Genomic DNA, 19,819 nt, shown 5'->3' with positions numbered 1-19,819 from the left:
GTCTGCCTTTGGCTCAGGGCGTGATCCCGGCGTTCTGGGATCGAGCCCCACATCAGGCTCCTCCGCTAGGAGCCTGCTTCTTCCTCTCCCATCCCCCCTGCTTGTGTTCCCTCTCTCGCTGGCTGTCTCTATCTCTGTCAATAAATAAATAAAATCTTAAAAAAAAAAAATGTTTAAAAAAAAGTCAAACTTTCAGTGCCCTTTGCTTTCCTAAACATAGTTATGAACTAGGAATAAAGCTGACAGGTCTCTTAATACCCTCTGACTATTAAATAAACTTGTTTTAAAGTGCTAGGTAGGCCTCCTGGGTGACTCAGTGGGTTAAGCAACTGCCTTTGGCTCAGGTCATGATCCTGGAGTCCCAAGATCGAGTCCTGCATCAGGCTCCCTGCTCATCAGGGAGTCTGCTTTTCCCTCTGACCCTCCCCCCTCTCATGCTCTCTCTCTCATTCTCTCTCTCTCAAAGAAATAGATAAAATCTTAAAAAAAAAAATAAAAATAAAGTGTTAGATTCTCTGGGGAAAATGTAGAGCCTCCCTCAGGCCCTCATCTAAGTAATTGTGTGTAAAACAAACTTCTGTGTGACCAAATATTAATATCTTTAGTTTTGAAATAAGGGTTAGTTTATTTTTAGTCCTTAACCTACTTGGATATTTTTTTTTTTTTTTAAGATTTTATTTATTTATTTGACAGAGATCGAGACAGCCAGCGAGAGAGGGAACACAAGCAGGGGGAGTGGGAGAGGAAGAAGCAGGCTCATAGCGGAAGAGCCTGATGTGGGGCTCGATCCCATAACGCCAGGATCACGCCCTGAGCTGAAGGCAGACGCTTAACCGCTGTGCCACCCAGGCGCCCCTACTTGGATATTTTTTATATCATTATTTAGAAGTTTAGAATAATTTTATCTTAATTGATCATAATCATTTAATATGATATTCCTGTAAGTCATCTCTGATCATTTTGCTGTGCCAAAACAATTAATGTCAGGTAACTTGAATGTATCTTACAGACATTCAGCCATAGTTGGTAGTTCTGAAAATTAATTTTTAGCCAATCAGGTGATGCATTCTAAGTCTAACAGTGATATGTGGTTGGTATGCATTGAGCTTCTGTCTCCTCTCTTTTCCAGTCACCCCAGACTATGTTCCTCCCCTTGCAAACTTTGACTTGGAAACTTTAGATGTAACACCTCCTACTACTGCTGCTATTTCAGCAAAAATCAGAAAACAAGGAAAGATAGGTATGTTATCTTCTTCTTCTTCTGTGCCTCCATGAGAGAGACACTGAATTAACATAAGCGGTCATATGCACCAAGGCTTCAGTAACTGGAGAGATGATGTCATTGAACTCTTTCTATGGCATGGTTATAAAATGAACTATAATGTAGGGTTATAAAATTACCTCCGCTACCTCTAGGTAGTCTTCAGCAGGTTGTTGCCTGAAGGCAGTGATATTTAACAAGCATGATTATTGATTACTTGAGTCACTTTTTTGTTTTTGAAACAAAAGGAGGAAGGAAACGGAAAGCAGATGGCAGCAAAACATCCTCTCCTGACACACTTTCAAAGGAGGATAGTTCAGAATGTGACCCTACACCATCCAATAGAAGCCAGCTGGAAAAGGTACTGGAATGATGGATTTCCGTGCAGGTTGTGTGACAGCCCAGTAAGATTAACAGGGAACCAGCATTTTACAGAGAGAAAAATTAGAGAAAAGAGAGGCAAACAAACTCCTTGGCTTTGGGGCGATTCTCCCAGCAGCAGAGTTAGGGTTAGACTCTAAGCCCTTAGCACCACCACACACAGTTTTTTTCTAGTCATATTTTTGAATGTGTTACTCCCTTTTTTATACCCCAGCAGTACTTTGAATTCTCTCTTGTAGCATTTATCAAATTTTGTTTTAGAACCTAGTTTTAGGTGTACTGCTTTTATCCTCTTTCCCCCTCTGATCCCAGATTATCAACTTCTCAATGAATTGAGATAACATGAAATGCTTAGGACAGTTTCTGATAATCAATAAACAGTAGTTCTTTTTTCCTGTAAGTCTACCAATCACAGAGTAGGTTATATGTTTGTGAAATTGCCTAAATCACATGGATCCCAATTATTTCTGTTTTTTGGCTACTATTTATTGTGTATTATGTATAGCTCCTATAATCTCCTAAAAACCCAAGATTGGTAGTAATATCTACATCTAATAGGTAAGGACACTAAGACCCAGAGAAGGTAAGTGACTTGCCCGAGATCACATAGTTAATAAGGCTTGAGCAAGGCTTTGAAGCCAGACCTGTCTGGTGCCACAGCTCATTGTTTTCTCTGCCATGCCATAACACCTTGGTTTGTCTAGTAGTTCATACTTAAGTGGAAACCAACCAGCGGTCTTCATATGTGACCCATATCTCATTTTTTAATTAGGTGCTTTTGTCTCAGGAATATTTACGGACTTTGGTGAAAGGAAAGTGGTGATTTGCTAAAAAAGTAACATCTGCATAAAATGAATGTAAAATTGTACTTTGAGGTCTTACTGAAAAATCAGGTTAATATAGAATCCTTATTCTGTTGGTTGCTGCTGCTTTCTCCCCAGGAGGTCAAAGGGAAAGAAGAAAAGACATCAGTATCACTACAGAATTACCATGCTTTTTTCCGAGAACTGGACATTGAGGTCTTCTCTATTTTGCATTGTGGGCTTGTGACCAAGTTCATCTTAGATACTGAAATGCACACTGAAGTAAGTCACAGAGCTGAGATCCTAGAATTTAATCTTATTTCAGAAAATTTCTCAGCTCAGGGTGCCTGGGTGGTGCAGTTGGTTAAGCATCTGATTCTTGGTTTTAGCTTGGGTTGCAATCTCAGGGTCATGAAATCCAGCCCTGAGTCTGGCTCAGCACAGAGTCTGCTTGGGATTTGCTCTCCCTCTCTGCCCCTCCTACTTATGCTTGCATGCGCTCTATCTCTCTCTCTTGCTCTTGTTCTCAAATAAATAAGTAGATCTTTAAAAAATAAAATAAAATTCTCAGCTCTATTCTTATTGTAAAAAGAGCACCACGGCATTGAGAGAAGGTAGACTCTGGCTTCTAGAGCTTTTATATATAGTGAAAGTAATGATAAATAATCATCCTCATGATCTTTTTTTTTTTTTTTAAGGTAAACAACTTTATTTATTTATTTATTTATTTATTTATTTATTTATTTATTTATTTTTTAAAGATTTTATTTATTTATTTGACAGAGAGAGAGACAGCCAGCGAGAAAGGGAACACAAGCAGGGGGAGTGGGAGAGGAAGAAGCAGGCTCCTAGCAGTGGAGCCCGATGTGGGGCTCGATCCCAGAATGCCGGGATCACGCCCTGAGCCGAAGGCAGACGCTTAACGACTGCGCCACCCAGGCGCCCCTATCTATTTATTTTTAAAGTAAGCTCTAGGCTCAACTTGGGGCTTGAACTCATGACCTTTTTTTAAAAAAATTATGTTAGTCACTGTACAGTATTTCATTAGTTTTTGATGTAGCGTTCCATGCTTTATTATTTGTATATAACACCTAGTGCTCATTGCAATGTGTGCCCTCCTTAATATCCATCACCAGGCTAACCCATCCCCCACCCCTTCCCCGCTGATACCCTCAGTTTGTTTCCCAGAGTCCATAGTCTCTCATGGTTCATCTCCCCCTCTGATTCCCCCCTTCATTTTTCCCTTCCTTCTCCTAATGTCTTCCATGCTATTCCTTATGTTCCACATATAAGTGAAACCATATGATAATTGTCATTCTCTGCTTGACTTATTTCACGTAGCATAATCCCCTCCAGTTCCATCCATGTCGATGCAAATGGTGGGTATTCATCCTTTCTGATGGCTGAGTAATATTCCATTGTATATATGGACCACATCTTTTTTTTTTTTTTTTTTAAGATTTTATTTATTTATTTGACAGAGAGACAGAGAGAGAGGGAACACAAGCAGGGGGAGTGGGAGAGGAAGAAGCGGGCTCCCAGCAGAGGAGCCTGATGGGGGGCTCGATCCCAGAATGCCAGGATCACGCCCTGAGCTGAAGGCAGACGCTTAGCGACTGAGCCACCCAGGCGCCCCTGGACCACATCTTCTTTATCCATTCGTCTACCGAAGGGCATCTCAGCTCCTCCCACAGTTTGGCTATTGTAGACATTGCTGCTATGAACATGGGGGTGCATGTGCCCCTTCTTTTCACTACGTCTGTATCTTTGGGGTAAATATCCAGTAGTGCAATTGCTGGGTCATAGGGTAGCTCTATTTTTAACTTTTTGAGGAACCTCCATACTGTTTTCCAAAGTGGCTGTACCAACTTGCATTCCCACCAACAGTGTAAGAGGGTTCCCCTTTCTCCACATCCTCTCCAACACTTGTTTTCTGCCTTCTAATTTTTGCCCTTCTAACTAGTGTAAGGTGGTATTTCAGTGTGGTTTTGATTTGAATTTCCCTGATGGCTAATGATGTTGGACATTTTTTCATGTGTCTGTTAGCCCTTCGTGTGTCTTCTTTGGAGAAGTGTCTGTTCATGTCTTCTGCCCATTTTTTAACTTGATTATTTTGCGGGGGGTGTTGAGTTTGAGAAGTTCTTTATAGATCTTGGATACCAGCCCTTTATCTGTAATGTCATTTGCAAGTATTTTCTCCCATTCCGTGGGTTGCCTCTTAGTTTTGTAAACTGTTTCCTTTGCTGTGCGGAAGCTTTTTATCTTGATGAAGTCCCAAAAGTTCATTTTTGCTTTCGTTTCCCTTGCCTTTGAAGTCGTGTCTTGAAAGAATTTGGTGTGGCTGACATCAAAGAGATTACTGCCTATGTTCTCCTCTAGGATTTTGATGGATTCCTGTCTCACATTGAGGCCTTTCATCCATTTCGAGTTTATCTTTGTGTATGGTTTAAGAGAATGGTCGAGTTTCATTCTTCTGTATATAGCTGTCCAATTTTCCCAGCACCATTTATTGAAGAGACTGTCTTATTCCATTGAATATTTTTTCCCTGATTTGTCAAAGATTAGTTGACCATAGAGTTGAGGGTCCATATCTGGGCTGTCTGTTCTGTTCCATTGATCTTTGTGTCTGTGTTAGTGCCAGTACCACCCTGTGTTGGTGATCACAGCTTTGTAATGTAGCTTGAAATCAGGCAATGTGATGTCCCCATCTTTGTTTTTCTTTTTCAACATTTCCTTGGCGATTCGGGGTCTTTTCTGGTTCCATACAAATTTTAGGATTCTTTGTTCCAGCTCTTTGAAAAGTGCCATTGGTATTTTGATTAGGATAATGTTTAAAGTATAGATTGCTCTGGGCAGCGTAAACATTTTAACAATGTTTATTCTCTCAATCCATGAGCATGGAATGTGTTTCCATCTTTTTGTGTCTTCAGTTTCTTTCATAAGTGTTCTGTAGTTTCTAGACTATACAACCTTTACCTCTTTGGTTAGGTTTATTCCAAGGTATTTTATGGTTTTTGGTACTATTGTATATGGAATCGATTCCCTAATTCTCTTTCTACAATTACATTGTTAGTGTGTAGAAAAGCAACTGATTTCTGTGCATTGATTTTGTATCCTGCCACATTACTGAATTGCTGTATGAATTCTAATTTGAGGGTGGAGTCTTTTGGGTTTTCCACATAAAGTATCATGTCATCTGCGAAGAGAGTTTGACTTCTTTGCCAGTTTGAATACCTTTTATTTCTTTTTGTTGTCTGTCTGATTGCTGATGCTAGGACTTCTAGTACTATGTTGAACAATAGTGGTGAGAGTGGGCATCCTTGTCGTGTTCCTGATCTTAAGGGAAAAGCTCTCAGCTTTTCCCCATTGCGAATGATATTCGCTGTGGGCTTTTCATAGATGGTTTTTATGAAATTTGAACTCATGGCCTTGAGATCAAGAGTCACATGCTTGGGACGCCTGGGTGGCTCAGTCGGTTAAGCGTCTGCCTTTGGCTCAGGTCATGATCCTGGGGTCAGGATTGAACCCCACGTCAAGCTTCCCGCTCAGAGTGTCTGCTTCTCCCTCTCCCAGTCATGCTCTCTCTGTCTCTCTCTCTCAAACAAATAAATAAAATCTTAAAAAAAAAAAAAAAATCACATGCTGTACTGACTGAGCCACCCAGGTGCCCCCCATCATCTCAATGTTTATAAGTTTTTTACAATGTATTAGACATTATGATCATGCTAATGATGTGATCCTTATTTTAGTTTACTACTAATAAGCTATTTAGATTACTCTTGTACAGCAGCACTGTTCTGGTTTCTAGAGGTTAATACTGTTTTCACTGTTCATGATGTTTGTTCAGCATCCGTCAGATGCTTATCCAGGCCTTTTTATGTGTTAAACTAATCTAGGCATTGGCAGTGCAGTAGTGCATACAGCATGATGCTAGCCTTCAAATAGCTCATAATCTAATAAGGGAAGCACACATAACTAGCAGTATGTACTGTATTGAAGGTCTGAACCAAGTACCAGTGAAACTCTGAGGAGAGAATGGTATTTATAATGAAGTTGTAAGTAGAGCATATTTTCACAGAAAAGACAACTTTTGATATGGGATTTCACCAGAGTAGTTTCTCCAGGCTAGAAAAAGGCGGGGCGGAGGGGGTGCCTGGCTGGCTCAGCCATTAGAGCTTGCAACTCCTGATCTCCTGGCCCTGAGTTCAAGCCCCACATTGGGCCTGGAGCTTACTTTAAAATAAATAAATAAATAAATAAATAAATAAATAAATAAATAAATAAATAAAACAAATAAAAAAGTAAAAATCAAAAAGAGAAATATCATGGAATTTGCTATAGATTTTTTATAAGAATGTAAACCCCTTCACAGTAGAGATAGTTTCTACCCTACCCCCAGCCCAATCTTTCTACATTAGCTAGGAGATTCTCCGTAAATGTTTATTGCATGAACAGTGTGAAATGAGATTGTATTTGGCTCATTCTGCTTTTGGTAGTGTTATACCCTTATAGGGATCCAGCACAGAGTTAATAGTAGCAAAACATTAAGGGAAAGAAAATATGAAAGGATTATTTAATGAATAGAGAAAAGCAAAATTACCTTGAATTAGTCCTTTTTTATCCCAGCATACTTAGGAAGTGCACCTCGAGTCCACAGCTGGAAGGATACACAGAGACATTTACTTCTAGAGAAAAAGTATGTGTTGAGATGCCTGGGTGGCTCAGTCAGTTAAGTGTTAAGCGACTGCCTTCAACTTTGGTCATGATCCCAGGGTCCTGGGATTGAGTCTCGCATCGGGCTCTGTGCTCAGCCACAAGCCTGCTTCTCTGACATCCTTGCTTCTCTGCCTCTCCCCGTGCTTGTGCTGTCTCTCTCTCTCTCTCTGACGAATAAATAAATTAAAATATTTAAAAAAAAAAAGAAGAGAAAAGTATGTTTTCTAAAACTATACTCACTTGGATTCCTATTTTAATAATTTGAAATTCCTTTTACTTTGGGAGCGCTTGACTTTTTGATTTATTGACAGAGCACAACGGCCATTTATATGAGGTGGGGAAATTTCCCCCTTTTTTGGGAATGGTCAGATCCTTCACCCATTGGGAAGAGTAAACCTGAAATGTGCTCCTTCAAAAAGATGGCGAGGTCATGCTTGGAATTATCCTTTCTTTCCTCCTTGCGACAGGCTACAGAAATTGTGCAGCTTCAGCCCCCTGAGCTGCTTTTCTTGCTGGAAGATCTCTCCCAGAAACTGGAGAATGTGTTGACACCCTCTGTTGCCAGGAGAATCCCCTTCCTCAAGGTTAGTATAGGCAGAAGCACAAGCCCTGGCCTTAACGAATTTGGAAACAAGGAGATCTTAATAAATAAGTTGTCACTTTCTCTGGCATTATGTTTGGGTCACTGGGTAGCATGATGGCAGCCTCATTTCCAGAGCCCATTCACTTTGCTTTAGAAAGGAACTCTGAAATAGAGAAATCAAAAAAGCCACCCCAAACAGGATATTTCTAAATGCCCTGAGCATTCCTGAATCCTGTTCTTTACTTGGGTTTTGCTTTTAAAAGCCTCCCAAACAGCCCATGCCCAAGCCTCAGTGTAGTAATAGCTGGCTATCTAGAGAAGGCTAGAACCTCATATGTGTATATAATGTACAAATGTGTACATAGCATCTGGTGGAGAGTGGGATGATGTTAACAACAGAATGTGGAAGTTTTAGGTGTAAACATTTAAACATTAATCTATCCGGTTGTTTGATATTTTTTGTACTCGCTATTTGCTCAATGTTTTCATCAGCCTAAATGATTTCTGTTTTTGTGTAAGCTTTATCTCATTAGTAGTTATGGGTCTATACTTTTCAATCAAACACTTTGTACTCTATAAAAGCCAGTCTCTTGGTGATTTGAAGACGGGGCAAGATCCCTCTGTCAGAATAGAGTTTTAGGCAAGCAACCAATTTCTTCTGTCCACTCCCGCCTTGTGACCCAGGTCTGACTAAACTTAACAAACTCTGTTTCAGAGAAGCTATCCAGCAGTTTCTTTCCCAGTAACTCTGAATTTATTATAGAATAAAGGAAACCGGAATATTGGATTCTCACATCTCCATCAGAGATCTGCCCAAGAAATTGCTCATAGTATTGTTCAACTGCTAGCTCCAATGTGTAACCATCTGGAGAACATTCACAACTATTTTCAGGTCAGCAGCCTATCTTATCATTATAAATATTTAGAAATTACTGGGATGCCTTAGGTGGCTCAGTTGGTTGAGTGTCTGACTCTTGGTTTCGGCTCAGGTCATGATCTTAGGGTCCTGGGATTGGCCTGCATAGGGTTCTTCGCTTGATAGGGAATCTCCTTGAAGATTCTCTCCCTCTGCCCTCCCCCAACTTGTATGCATATGTGTGCTCTCTCTCTCAAATGGGTAAATAAATCTTAAAAAAAAAAAAGAAAGAGAGAAAGAAATTTAGAAATTACTAAGTGAATAAGAGATTTCTTTTTTGATTGAGAATTATTGAAGGAAAAATGGGGCCAATTGCCCAAAAAACTGTCCTAAAAGCATTTTTCCTTTTCAGTGCTTAGCTGCTGAGAACCAAGGTGTAGTTGATGGTCCAAGAATGAAAGTTCACGAGTACCACATAATGTCTTCATGCTATCAGAGGCTACTGCAAATTTTTCATGGCCTTTTTGCTTGGTGAGTAAGTGGCAGATGTGGTAGGTAGAAATAATCAAGTATGCATTTGCTTTTATTTGACAGTGACCAGGGCACTGAGGTAGAGAAAAGAAGGAAATGGCTCCGAAAGTCTTATGTAATTATGATACTTGTTCTTTTTGGAGGGTTTTTGTCTGCATCATTTCATTTGATCTTGTACCCTCTGTGTCTTATATGGCCATAGTTATTAACTCATTTGAAAATTAGGTGACTTGATATTGGCTAACCTTTAACACATAAGGCCATCTGCTTCTTAGCTGGGTTTGCTGTGGCAGCCTTTCTATAATAACACTGGAGAGACTGTTACTTAAGAAATTGTTACTGGGACACCTGGCTGGCTCAGTCCATGGACCATGAGACCCTTGATCTCAGGGTTGTGAGTTGGAGCCCCACCCTGGGTGTAGAGATTACTTAAAAATAAAATCTTAAAAAAAAAAATGTTGTTAACTGAATAACTTGTAGATAAATTCCAGATCATATGTTAAAGAGCTGAATACATTTTGAACTGGGGTATTTAGAGATACTTTGTGGAAGCAATGAGATTTCATGGGGCCCTGAAGGATAGATGGCCTTTTGGGAGGTAAAGGAAGGGTCAGGAAGGCGTGGCATGGGTGAAAGTAGAAATGAGGGAGACATGTCTCTTAAATGCTTTTGTTCCTCAAGGCTGGGCCCTGGCTCCTCTCTTTTATACAGGTTTTCTGAGCAGTCTCACCCAAGCTTAAATTTGTGCTGAAATTTATCTTCTGAGTTATAGGCATTTGTATCCAGCTGCCTACTCAACACTTCCTTAGATGTGTCATTGACACCTCAGACACATCACATCCAAAATGGAATGTATCATCCTCACCGCAGCTCCTTCAGCTTTGCCCAGCTACGTAAATGGTACCACCAGTGTCTGAGCCAGTAACCAACAGTTGTTCTTTGTCCCTTTTTCTACCCACTACTTTTTCTCTCTCCCGCGTCAGATCACCAAATCCTGTTAATTTTATCTTTTAAATAACATCTAAATAGCCATCTGTTGCTCTCCTGCTGCACTACTTTGAGACTCCCATCATCTCTCACCTGGACGAGATTAGTTTCACAGTTGGTCTCTGCCTCCAGTTGTCCTCCCTCAGTCCTTTCTTCACATAGTAGTCAGTGGTCTTCCCAATGCAAACCCAGTCTTATCCTATCCCAACTTTGGTTCTGGTTGTCCTTAGATTTTGCTTGAGTTCCAACTCTTTTCCCTAGCTTCTAAGGCCTTTTATTATCTGGCTCCTGTTCTTCCACTAGTCTTACATTCTGCCCTCCAGCTATACTGAATTAATTTCAGTACCCTAGATTGCTTTCACCTGGAACACTTCACACATACTCATTCTTCTACCTGGATCCCCACCCTCCTTGATCACCAGTCTTTTCTAACTCATCTCTGAGATATGGATTTAAACTTCAGTTCCTCAGGAGCATCTTCTCTGACCCCTAGGGCAGGTAAGCCTCCTTCCTGCCTCTGTAACTCCCAGTTTTCTCCTAATACTCTGGTATCCTCTTACGATAAGACTTACTACATTTCATTGTACTTGTTCATCTGTCTTCCTTGCTAGACCATGAGCTCCATGGGAACTGAAACGAATCATTATTCTATCCCTAGTACTTAAAAACAGTGCCTGACAAAAGATTTGATCAGATGCCTCATGTAGGAGATATACGGTTGGCAAATAAATACATGCAAAGATGTTCAATAGTATTAGTTATTAAGGAATTCCAAGTTCAAATTACAGCACGGCTAAATAATGAAGACTTACCATACCATATTGGTGAGAACACGAACACCTGGAACTCTCACATGCTGCTGATGGAAATGTAAAAGGGTGCACCCACTTTTGAAACAGTTTAGCAGTTCCTTAAAAAGTTAGACATACACCTAGCATACAGCGTAGCCATTCTACTGCTAGGTATTTACTCAAGAGAAATGAAAACATATATCTATACAAAATCTTGTGCACGAATGTTTATAGCTGCTTTATTTGTAATAGCCCCAAACTAGAAGCAAATGTCCATCAACTAGTAAATGGATAAACAGATTTTCATATGGTGGAACACTACACTCAATCATGTGGATGAAGAAAAGAAATATACTGAATAGAAAGCAAGACCATAAGAGTATGTAGCATTTGATTCCATTTATATAGAACCCGAGGAAAAAGCATATAATCTCTCAGTGATGAAAACAGATCAGTGGTTGCCTATCATTGGGTGGGAGGATGGAGCGAAGGGTGCATTTCAAAGGAATATAAGGAAACTCCTGGGGGTAATGGATATGTTCATTATTTTCGTTGCAGTTATGGTTTCATGGGTTTATATATGTCACCTGATCAAACTGATCAACATTTTAAACACATGCAGTTCATTGTACATCAGTTCTATCTCAGTAAAGCTGTCCCGCCAAAACCTGACCTATTATAGACCCTTAGAATACATTTGTTGAAAGGCAGAAGGACTACCACTGGTGATGTGGAGATGTTTCTATAGGAGTAGAAAATCTAGGGGCTCAGATTGTGCTGGGCCTTTAAGGTCAGAAGAGTTTAAATGTTGTACAGAAAAGCAGTTCTGGAGTTTTATGATCAGAGGCAAGGTTTAATGAAATCAGTGTTTTAGGAAAATCCTTTTGGCAGCAGTGTGCAGGACGGATTGGAAAGGGATGCAGAAAGACCAGTTAAAAGGTGTCTCAGTGATCTACATATTGATGATGATAAGGACCTGGCTTAGAATGATGTCCTGAGCTTGGGAAAGAAGGGACAGTAGGAAAGATAATCTGAAGGTAGAATTGTCAAGACTTATAGAAGAAGGAATAAGTTTTTTACTGAGCACCTTCTATGGAATCGATATGAGATTTAACAATTGATGAAGTTATTTCTGGTTTTTCTGGGGAGGAAGGCTGAGACTTCTCTAAAATGTGGCAAATGAAGGAGAGCTTTTTTTCTGTGACAATAAACCTGGGAGGAAAAACTGTTTCAGGTGCCCTTCACCTTGCAGTGTGAGACTCAGAGCTGTGACTAAATTGGGTGCCTGGGTACTTCCAGTGTTCTAGTTCTCCTTTTTCCTCCATTGACTTACTGATGTTATAGCCTGGAGGCCAGGATCCTCAAATGTTATCTAAGAAATCCTCCTGAAACTAAGCTCAACCATCTTACCTTGACTTTCCCTTAGGAGTGGATTTTTTCAGCCTGAAAATCATAATTTACTATACTCAGCCCTTGAGGTCCTTACCAACCGACTGAAGCAAGGAGAGCCTGACCAGTCCTTGGAGGAATTACTCAGGTGGGTCAGACTACATATGCCAGAGTGTTGTCCCAAAAAACTAAAACAAGATTAGCAAGATTTCTTAGAAATCACTTGGGTGTCTTTCAGTAGTTGTGAAGGAAATTGATGTTTTCAGCTACTTTTCCTCAGTCATATGAGCTTTTTCATCTATGTATTCAGATAAATCCTGAAACATTAGAAACCATTGAATAAATCCTACTAAATCTTTGGCATCCGGCATCCTGTTGGCCTTTTAGGGTAATGATGTTGAAAACACTAGAGACCTGTAGTCGACTCTTGATTATCCAGAAACCTACCATGTCTCTCAGTAGAGTCAGGTAATTGGTAGCAGTAGCTACCACTGATTTCCTCCCAGTCTTGAAAGAAGAGCCCAGGCTGAGGGCAAGGCAGTGGAAGAGGGAGGTGAGAAGGAGAACTAATAGGCATGGCTCCCAGCCTCCTATCCCAGCTTCAACCAGAGTAATTTCATTTTTCTCTCACTTCCTCTACACTATCTCTGGCTCTGCAATCAATGCTTATCTTCCCTGCCTATAGGGCAAGATCTTACTTCATTTTAGATATAGCGCTTTTAAATTTGTTTGACCTCCTTCCCACCATCAATCAGGAGAGTACACTCTACTTTATGTCAACTACAGTTTTGGATTAATTGTGACTCCCAATCTCCCATTATTTCAGTGCATTGAAAGTTGACATATGTGGTACACTCATTAAAAGCTCTGCTTTCTCTGTCTTTTACTTGTCCCTATAAACCTAGAATTTAAACTTTATTCTCATTGTGTTGCCTTAGGCCTTAAGAGCAAATAATTTGTCCAGGGTTGCTCCTGTAAGCATGCCGTAGACTCCTCTTTGGGTATCTTGGTGTACATGACCCCTTTCAGGCCAGCATTCCATCCCCTGGGCTCTGTTCTGCCCTGGCTTTCTTCATACAAGACTGTAGTTCTCTATCAGAGTCTTGATAGAAGGTGGCCACAAAAGCACCTGAAAATGAAGAGAATTCTGATTAGGCAAATAAATACACAAGTGAACTTGGACAATTCATGAATTTAGACAGATCTGTAATACTTGTCATCTCTCTTTTTTTTTTTTTTTCTTGTCTCCTTTACAGCCAGAGCTTCAATTACTTGCAGAATTTCTCTCACAGCATTCCCAGTTTCCAGTGTGCTCTTTATCTCCTCCGACTTTTGATGGTCATTTTGGAGAAATCTACAGCTCCTGCTCAGAACAAAGAAAAAATTGGTGATGGGCCCAGATCCTCTTTTTTTTTTCTTCATGAATAGGATTAATAACTAACTCAAGCTTTAAAACTTAGGGCTTCCTAGGACCTTGTGTATTTTATGTGTAAAACCCCCCATAACCATAGATGTGCCCTCTTGCCATATCAAGAAGGACATTTTCCCAGAAGGAGCTATAACTGATCTCTGCTGAGTCTGAGTTTGGTTATTTTAGTTGGCTAGCTCATTTTCTGTTTGGCTTCTGTTCATTCACATCCCACCCCCCCTTTTTTTTGTAAATTATCTGGGACATTTGGCAAAAAGAGATACAAACTACTAGGTTAATAAAATGGGAGAAAGGAGAAATCAAGATTTGATGAAGTGTAAAGGAAGGCTGGGCCCCATTCCTGATCTTTTTTTTTTCCTTTTTTAAAGATTTTGTTTATTTATTTGAGAGAGTGACAGAGATAGGGAGAGAGAGCATGAACTGGGAGGAGAGGGAGAAGCAGGCTCTCCACTGAGCAGGGAGCCCAATGCAGGGCTCGATCCCAGGACCCCAGGATCATGACCTGAGCTGAAGGCAGACGCTTAACTGACTAAGCCACCCAGGCGCCCCTCCTAATCTTTTTCTTTATCTTTTGTCATAACTCCTTGAATGCAGCTGACTGATTATATATCCTAATTGGCAGCACACACAGAAAGCAAGAAGAAAATGCAATACACGCCTTTTATTATTTTCTGTTGATTAAAAGGGGAAGATTTGGTGTGAAACTTTAAGGTGGACATGGCTTTTTGGTCTGCCCAGGAGGAACAAGATTGATTTTCCTACTGCCCAGCAGTGTGTGTCTGTTCAGCTCATGTGTGTGTATGTGGCAGGGCAGGGTGAGATGGTAGGATGCATTGGGTCCTAGACAAATGCTTTTATTTCTGGTAGAAGGACCAGTGGAGCAGGAACCCATGGTAGCTTTTTTTTCAAATTGTCAGACTAGGAGCTTCAGAGTAAATATAAAAAAATAATCCTTTTGATCATTAATCATCCCCCCAAAACCTGAAAAACAAGAGTATAGTCAATTTTCCATGCATGAGAGGTATTTGTCTTATTTCTGCAACAGCTTCCTTGGCCAAACAGTTCCTCTGTCGGATGTGGCCAAGCGGGGAGAAAGAGAAGAGTAGCATCCCTACTGAACAGCTCCATACTCTGCTCAGGTGAGAGGCTCGATTTCTTTCCATGAGCCAAATAGTCCATTTTGCCACTGTTGGAATCTCTTGCCTGGTCAAAGACTGAGAAATTGCCATGGTTAAGGAGAACTTGGAAACAATGAAGTAGGTTTAAAATTAACAAAAGTTGTATCATATTATACACCTGAAACTATAATATGATATATTAATTATACTTGAATAGAAAAATAAAATAGGAAATTAACAGAATTTGAAATATGTGGATCATAAGATCCTCTGGTTCTATTTTATTTATTTTGAAATTTATTTATTTGACAGAGAGAGAGCACAAGCAGGGGGAATAGCAGAGGGAGAGAGAAGCAGACTCCCCACTGAGCAGGGAGCCTGATGGAGGGCTTGATCCCAGAACTCTAGGATCACGACCTGAGCCGAAGCCAGACACTTAACCAACTGAGCCACGCAGGTGCCCCACTGGTTCTATATTACACTGTCAGCTAGTTCCTGACTAGCTGGAGGAAATGGAGGAGTCTGCTATTGTATTTTGCCTTGTTAATCAGAGTTAGGTAATTATTTGTTGCCTACTATATCCAAGACTCATCCATCACTTCCAAAGTGTCTAACTATATTTCCAATTGAAACATCATTTCCTTTATCTCCTGATAATTACCTGGAATCTTCATTTTATTTATTTATGTATTTATGTATGTATGTATGTATTTATTTATTTATTTAAGATTTTATTTATTTTGACAGAGAAAGAAAGAGCACAACCAGGGGGAGGAGCAGAGACAGAAGGAGAAGCAGACTCCCCACTGAACAAGGAGCCCATTGAGGGACTCGATCCCAGGACCCCGGGATCATGACCTGAGCCAAAGGCAGATGCTTAATCGACTGAGGCACCCAGGTGTCCCTGGACTCTTCATTTTATTAAAAATAAATGCTAGTAGGGGCAATTGGGTGGTTCAGTCGGTTAAGCATCTGTCTTAGGCTCAGGTCATGATCCTGGGGTCCTGGGATCGAGGCCTGCATCCGGCTCCTTGCTCAGCGGGGAGCCTTCTTCTCCCTCTGCCTCTCCCCCTTACCCTGCCCATGCTCTCTCTTTCTTTCTCTCTCAAATAAAATCTTTAAAAAATTTTTTAAAAAATAAATGCTAGTAGTTGTTTTAAAACTAAGTGCCTGGCAGGGCAACTGGGTGGCTCAGTTGGATAAGCGACTGACTCTTGATTTCAGCTCAGGTTATGATCTCAGGGTCATGAGACTGAGCCCTGTGTCAGGCTCCACGCTCAGTGCAGAGTCTGTTTGGGATTCTCTTCTCTCTCGCCTTCTGCCCCTCCCCCTGCTCGCATGGGCACACCAGCATACACTCTCTCTAAGTGAATAAAATCTTTCAATCAATCAATCAATCAGTCAACAAGCAAGCAAGCTAAGTACCTGGTAATATGTCAAGAAAGAAATCTTGATTTAGGAATTCTGTAACGTGTATTTATACTCCTGTGTCTCAATGCAGCATTTACCTGGAGCATACAAACAGTGTTCTGAAGGCCATAGAGGAGATTGCTGGGGTTGGTGTCCCAGAACTGATCAATTCTCCTAAAGATGCATCTTCTTCCACATTCCCTACCCTGACCAGGTATGGGAGTTCTCTCCTCCAGTTTTTTCCCTGATTAGAATCACACTGTCCAATATACGTGGTTTCCCTTCATTTCATTCTGATACAGATGGTAGGTACAGTCATTCATTCAACACATGGAGTGTCTACTGTGCATTCTTTTCAAGGGGCTCTCAGCCAACCCGTGTTAAAGGACCTTAGTGAGGAATGAATTTTCAGTAGTGTCTTCAAAGACAATGAATATTTAGTCACCAAACATCTCATGTTAGTACTTTCGCCCCTTAAAAGTGAGACTATCTAATATTTTAACCATCTTTAGTATAAAGTGATTATTGTATCTGATCATGTACATCTCAATGGGTTTTTTGTCTCATACAACATTTATAAAGCACTTTCACATTCTTTATGTCATTCAGTCCTTTCAATGATTCTGTGAGGTAGCTATTATTATCCCTGTTGTACTGATGAGGAAAATGAGTGTTAGAGGGGAACTTACTCACTTACCCAGGCAATAAGGAGTTAGGAACTTGAACTTGAATCTTCTTACCATTACCTCACAGCTTCTTCCATGCCACCACACCACCTCCCTTCATAAAGTTAATTCTGTTGTTTGACAGGCTGTCTTCTTGGGCTCCTTTGTGAATCCTTTCCACTCCCCTATCCTTGAACAGTGGACCCTAGTGAAAGGAAATTCGGAGAGGTGGGGAAGGAAATGACTTTTGGTTCCTTGACTTCTTCTTTGGAAGTTCTTTCTAACAAGTCATCATTGTGTGAGTGTGCATGTTTTCCCCTCTTCTAGGCACACCTTTGTCATTTTCTTCCGTGTGATGATGGCTGAACTAGAGAAGACAGTAAAGGGTCTTCAGGCCGGCACAGCAGCAGACTCACAACAGGTGGGTCAGGTACTCCCACCACAAGAGGTAGACCTGGTTACTAGGAAGCTGCTGCATCTTCTATTTCTTGGGTCCAGGGTTTCTTCTAAGCTACTTCCTTTGAGTTGGAGAGATCCAGGATTCTTTTTCAGGTTCCTGGTTTAACTTTCTTTCCAGTTTGAGGGAGAATTGGGCTCTGTATTCCCTGGCTACTGCCCAAGGGAAGGCTCAGACTGCTCCATAAGCCCTAGCTCTGGAAAAAATATCTTTGGTCGCAGCCTCCCATGCCCAGCAGTTTGCTGCTCGTGAGCTGGCATGAGGTGAGCAGGTCTGTTTAAGGTGCTGTGCTGCTGCCTGCTAACCAGAACTGAGCTAGACTGCTGAGAGCATAGGAATCAGAGAAGCCACAGGGATCTGATCACCAGCGGGTATGTTGCAGAGGCTTTTTCCTACTTGGAAGTTACTGAAGCCAAGTCCTCTTTAGAAACTCTCTATAAGGCACCCTATGCAGGCCTCAGAACCATCTTGTGGGTGCACTGGTAACATCTCTCTGAGAGAATAATTGGCTTAAATTAATCTTGGAAGAGCTATGTAATCCAAGATCCGTATATTAGTGGAAATACTATAAGAGAAGTACTTGGCTGGTTCAGAAGTGCCTTTATATTTGGTTGCCCCCAGATTCATGAAGAGAAGCTCCTCTACTGGAATATGGCTGTTCGAGACTTCAGTATCCTCATCAACCTGATAAAGGTGAGTGTGCAGGCTTCTTGACCCACCTTACCAGCTAACTACAGAAAGCAAGAAGGGTCCTGGCTTCCAAAATGGACTCTCCCTGCTCATCTCCCCTCCCTTCCTTGGGGACCTGTTGTCACCTATCTTCTTCCCTTGTCCCTCTGCCCATCGTAGATAACCCCTCCTACTCTCCCTAGGCAGTGTCTTTTCCCTTATCTCCCTTTCTCCTTCCCTGTCCGGGCCACAATACTATTTAATGGCTCTCACCTTGTCTTGGGTCCTCTGTGACCTGAGCACATTCCCACTGTCTCTCTCTTCCAACCCGGAATGCCTTCTTTATCCCTCAAACTCACTCTGTGCTCTTACCCATTCCATGATTTTGCTAGGCTATTCTCCCAGCTCAGAATGTCATTCTCTTTCCTTTCCACCTTTCATCCATCTTTCTTGAGGCTTCACATCAAGGTTTGGACTTCAATGCCATCAATTTCTTACTATTCTTTGCTTCCCTGTTTCTTTTTTTGAACCTCAGTGATGGTGATTATTTTGTTCTGTTTCATAATTAATTTAATTGTTGACATACCTTCTTCATTTTAGAATTCTTTACGACACCAAGAGATGTGCTTTGCACAATGGGGAAGAGGCTGGGGTGCTCAAAGGAGCAGACCTCAACTTTGGTTTTTTGTCTTTTGTGTCTCCAGGTGTTTGATAGTCGTCCTGTTCTGCATGTATGTTTGAAGGTGAGAGATTGACCTGACCCTCTTTAGTATTTATTCTTCCTGTGGATCTTTCTAGAGATGGCCTCAGCTGAAAGGAGTTGCTTAATACTTTGCCCACAGCCAGAGTTTTCAGAATCTGTGCTAACAGGTGGTAGTTTAGAAAAGACACTGGATATGTTTTCCCACACAAGTGGGATGACTGGAGAAGCTAATTTTCCTATGAGTTTGCAAACTTTTGGTCTGAGTCTGAGAAGTATGGGGAGTGGCTTCAGGACAGTGACTTCAACAGCAGTAGTCACTCTTTGCCATTCCTTCCCAGGCAACAGGGAGGAAGGAGTGGTAGGGGATTCCTCTTTTTATTTTAGTTTATTAATTTAATTTATTTATTTTTAAAGATTTATTTATTTATTTGAGAGAGAAAGAGCACACACACACACAGGGCAGAAGGGCAGACGGAAAGGAAGAGAGTTTAAGCAGACTCCGCTCCTAGCGTGGAGCCTGATACAGGGCTCGATATCATGACCCTGAGATCATAACCTAAGCTGAAATCAAGAGTTGGACGCTTAAGTGACTGCGCCACCCAGGCACCCCCGATTCTTCTTTTTAAAGCCCATGGCTGGCCTCATGAATATGGAAGCTGGTATCCTGATAACCTCCAAACTCCTCTCTCAAGGGGAGAGCCCAGATTAGCCCTAGATTTGAGGATGGGTTAGGAGCTAGGAGATGTTATGAGGAGAATGTGTCTTCCCCACTCCTTATGGTTCTTTCCAAGTAGAGGCACCTCATTCTTGTTATCCCCTGGCTCCTTTCTTCCTCTTTACTCCAGCCTGGTGCCAGTGCAGAAGATGGGTGAGTAGGGGGAGTGATTTTTCCGACTGGTAAATTTGGCATTCGGTTATGTGCTTCCTCGGCTCTACACAGTTTTTTCCTTTTGGGAGTAAGTGGTTCTCAGACAGCTGGTTCACCTCTGTTTTCTATGCCCCCATTCTTCCATTGAGCAAGGCCTCTGCCCATTGGCTGTGTCTAGGATGGATAAGTCTGCCCAACTCTG

General features: G+C 41.3%; 1 protein-coding gene across 3 annotated transcripts in view; it reads left to right on the top strand.

The window, feature by feature from the left end:
• FANCD2 (FA complementation group D2) overlaps window positions 1-19,819 on the top strand; it is a 57,852-nt gene that overhangs the window by 32,457 nt on the left and 5,576 nt on the right. For all 3 annotated transcript variants that reach the window (XM_045808227.2, XM_045808228.2, XM_045808226.2), the window contains 13 exons: window positions 1,130-1,240; window positions 1,510-1,622; window positions 2,584-2,727; window positions 7,629-7,745; window positions 8,508-8,636; window positions 9,013-9,131; window positions 12,336-12,446; window positions 13,555-13,685; window positions 14,773-14,866; window positions 16,347-16,469; window positions 17,248-17,341; window positions 17,999-18,070; window positions 18,751-18,789. In XM_045808227.2, the coding sequence (XP_045664183.2) occupies window positions 1,130-1,240; window positions 1,510-1,622; window positions 2,584-2,727; window positions 7,629-7,745; window positions 8,508-8,636; window positions 9,013-9,131; window positions 12,336-12,446; window positions 13,555-13,685; window positions 14,773-14,866; window positions 16,347-16,469; window positions 17,248-17,341; window positions 17,999-18,070; window positions 18,751-18,789 (1,397 nt within the window). The remainder of the gene's footprint in view (window positions 1-1,129; window positions 1,241-1,509; window positions 1,623-2,583; window positions 2,728-7,628; window positions 7,746-8,507; window positions 8,637-9,012; window positions 9,132-12,335; window positions 12,447-13,554; window positions 13,686-14,772; window positions 14,867-16,346; window positions 16,470-17,247; window positions 17,342-17,998; window positions 18,071-18,750; window positions 18,790-19,819) is intronic.

Source organism: Ursus americanus, chromosome 14, assembly GCF_024610735.1.
Source record: "Ursus americanus isolate L20-20 chromosome 14, mUrsAme1.1.p, whole genome shotgun sequence".
Taxonomy (NCBI): domain Eukaryota; kingdom Metazoa; phylum Chordata; class Mammalia; order Carnivora; family Ursidae; genus Ursus; species Ursus americanus.
This window is presented reverse-complemented; position numbering and strand designations above follow the sequence as displayed.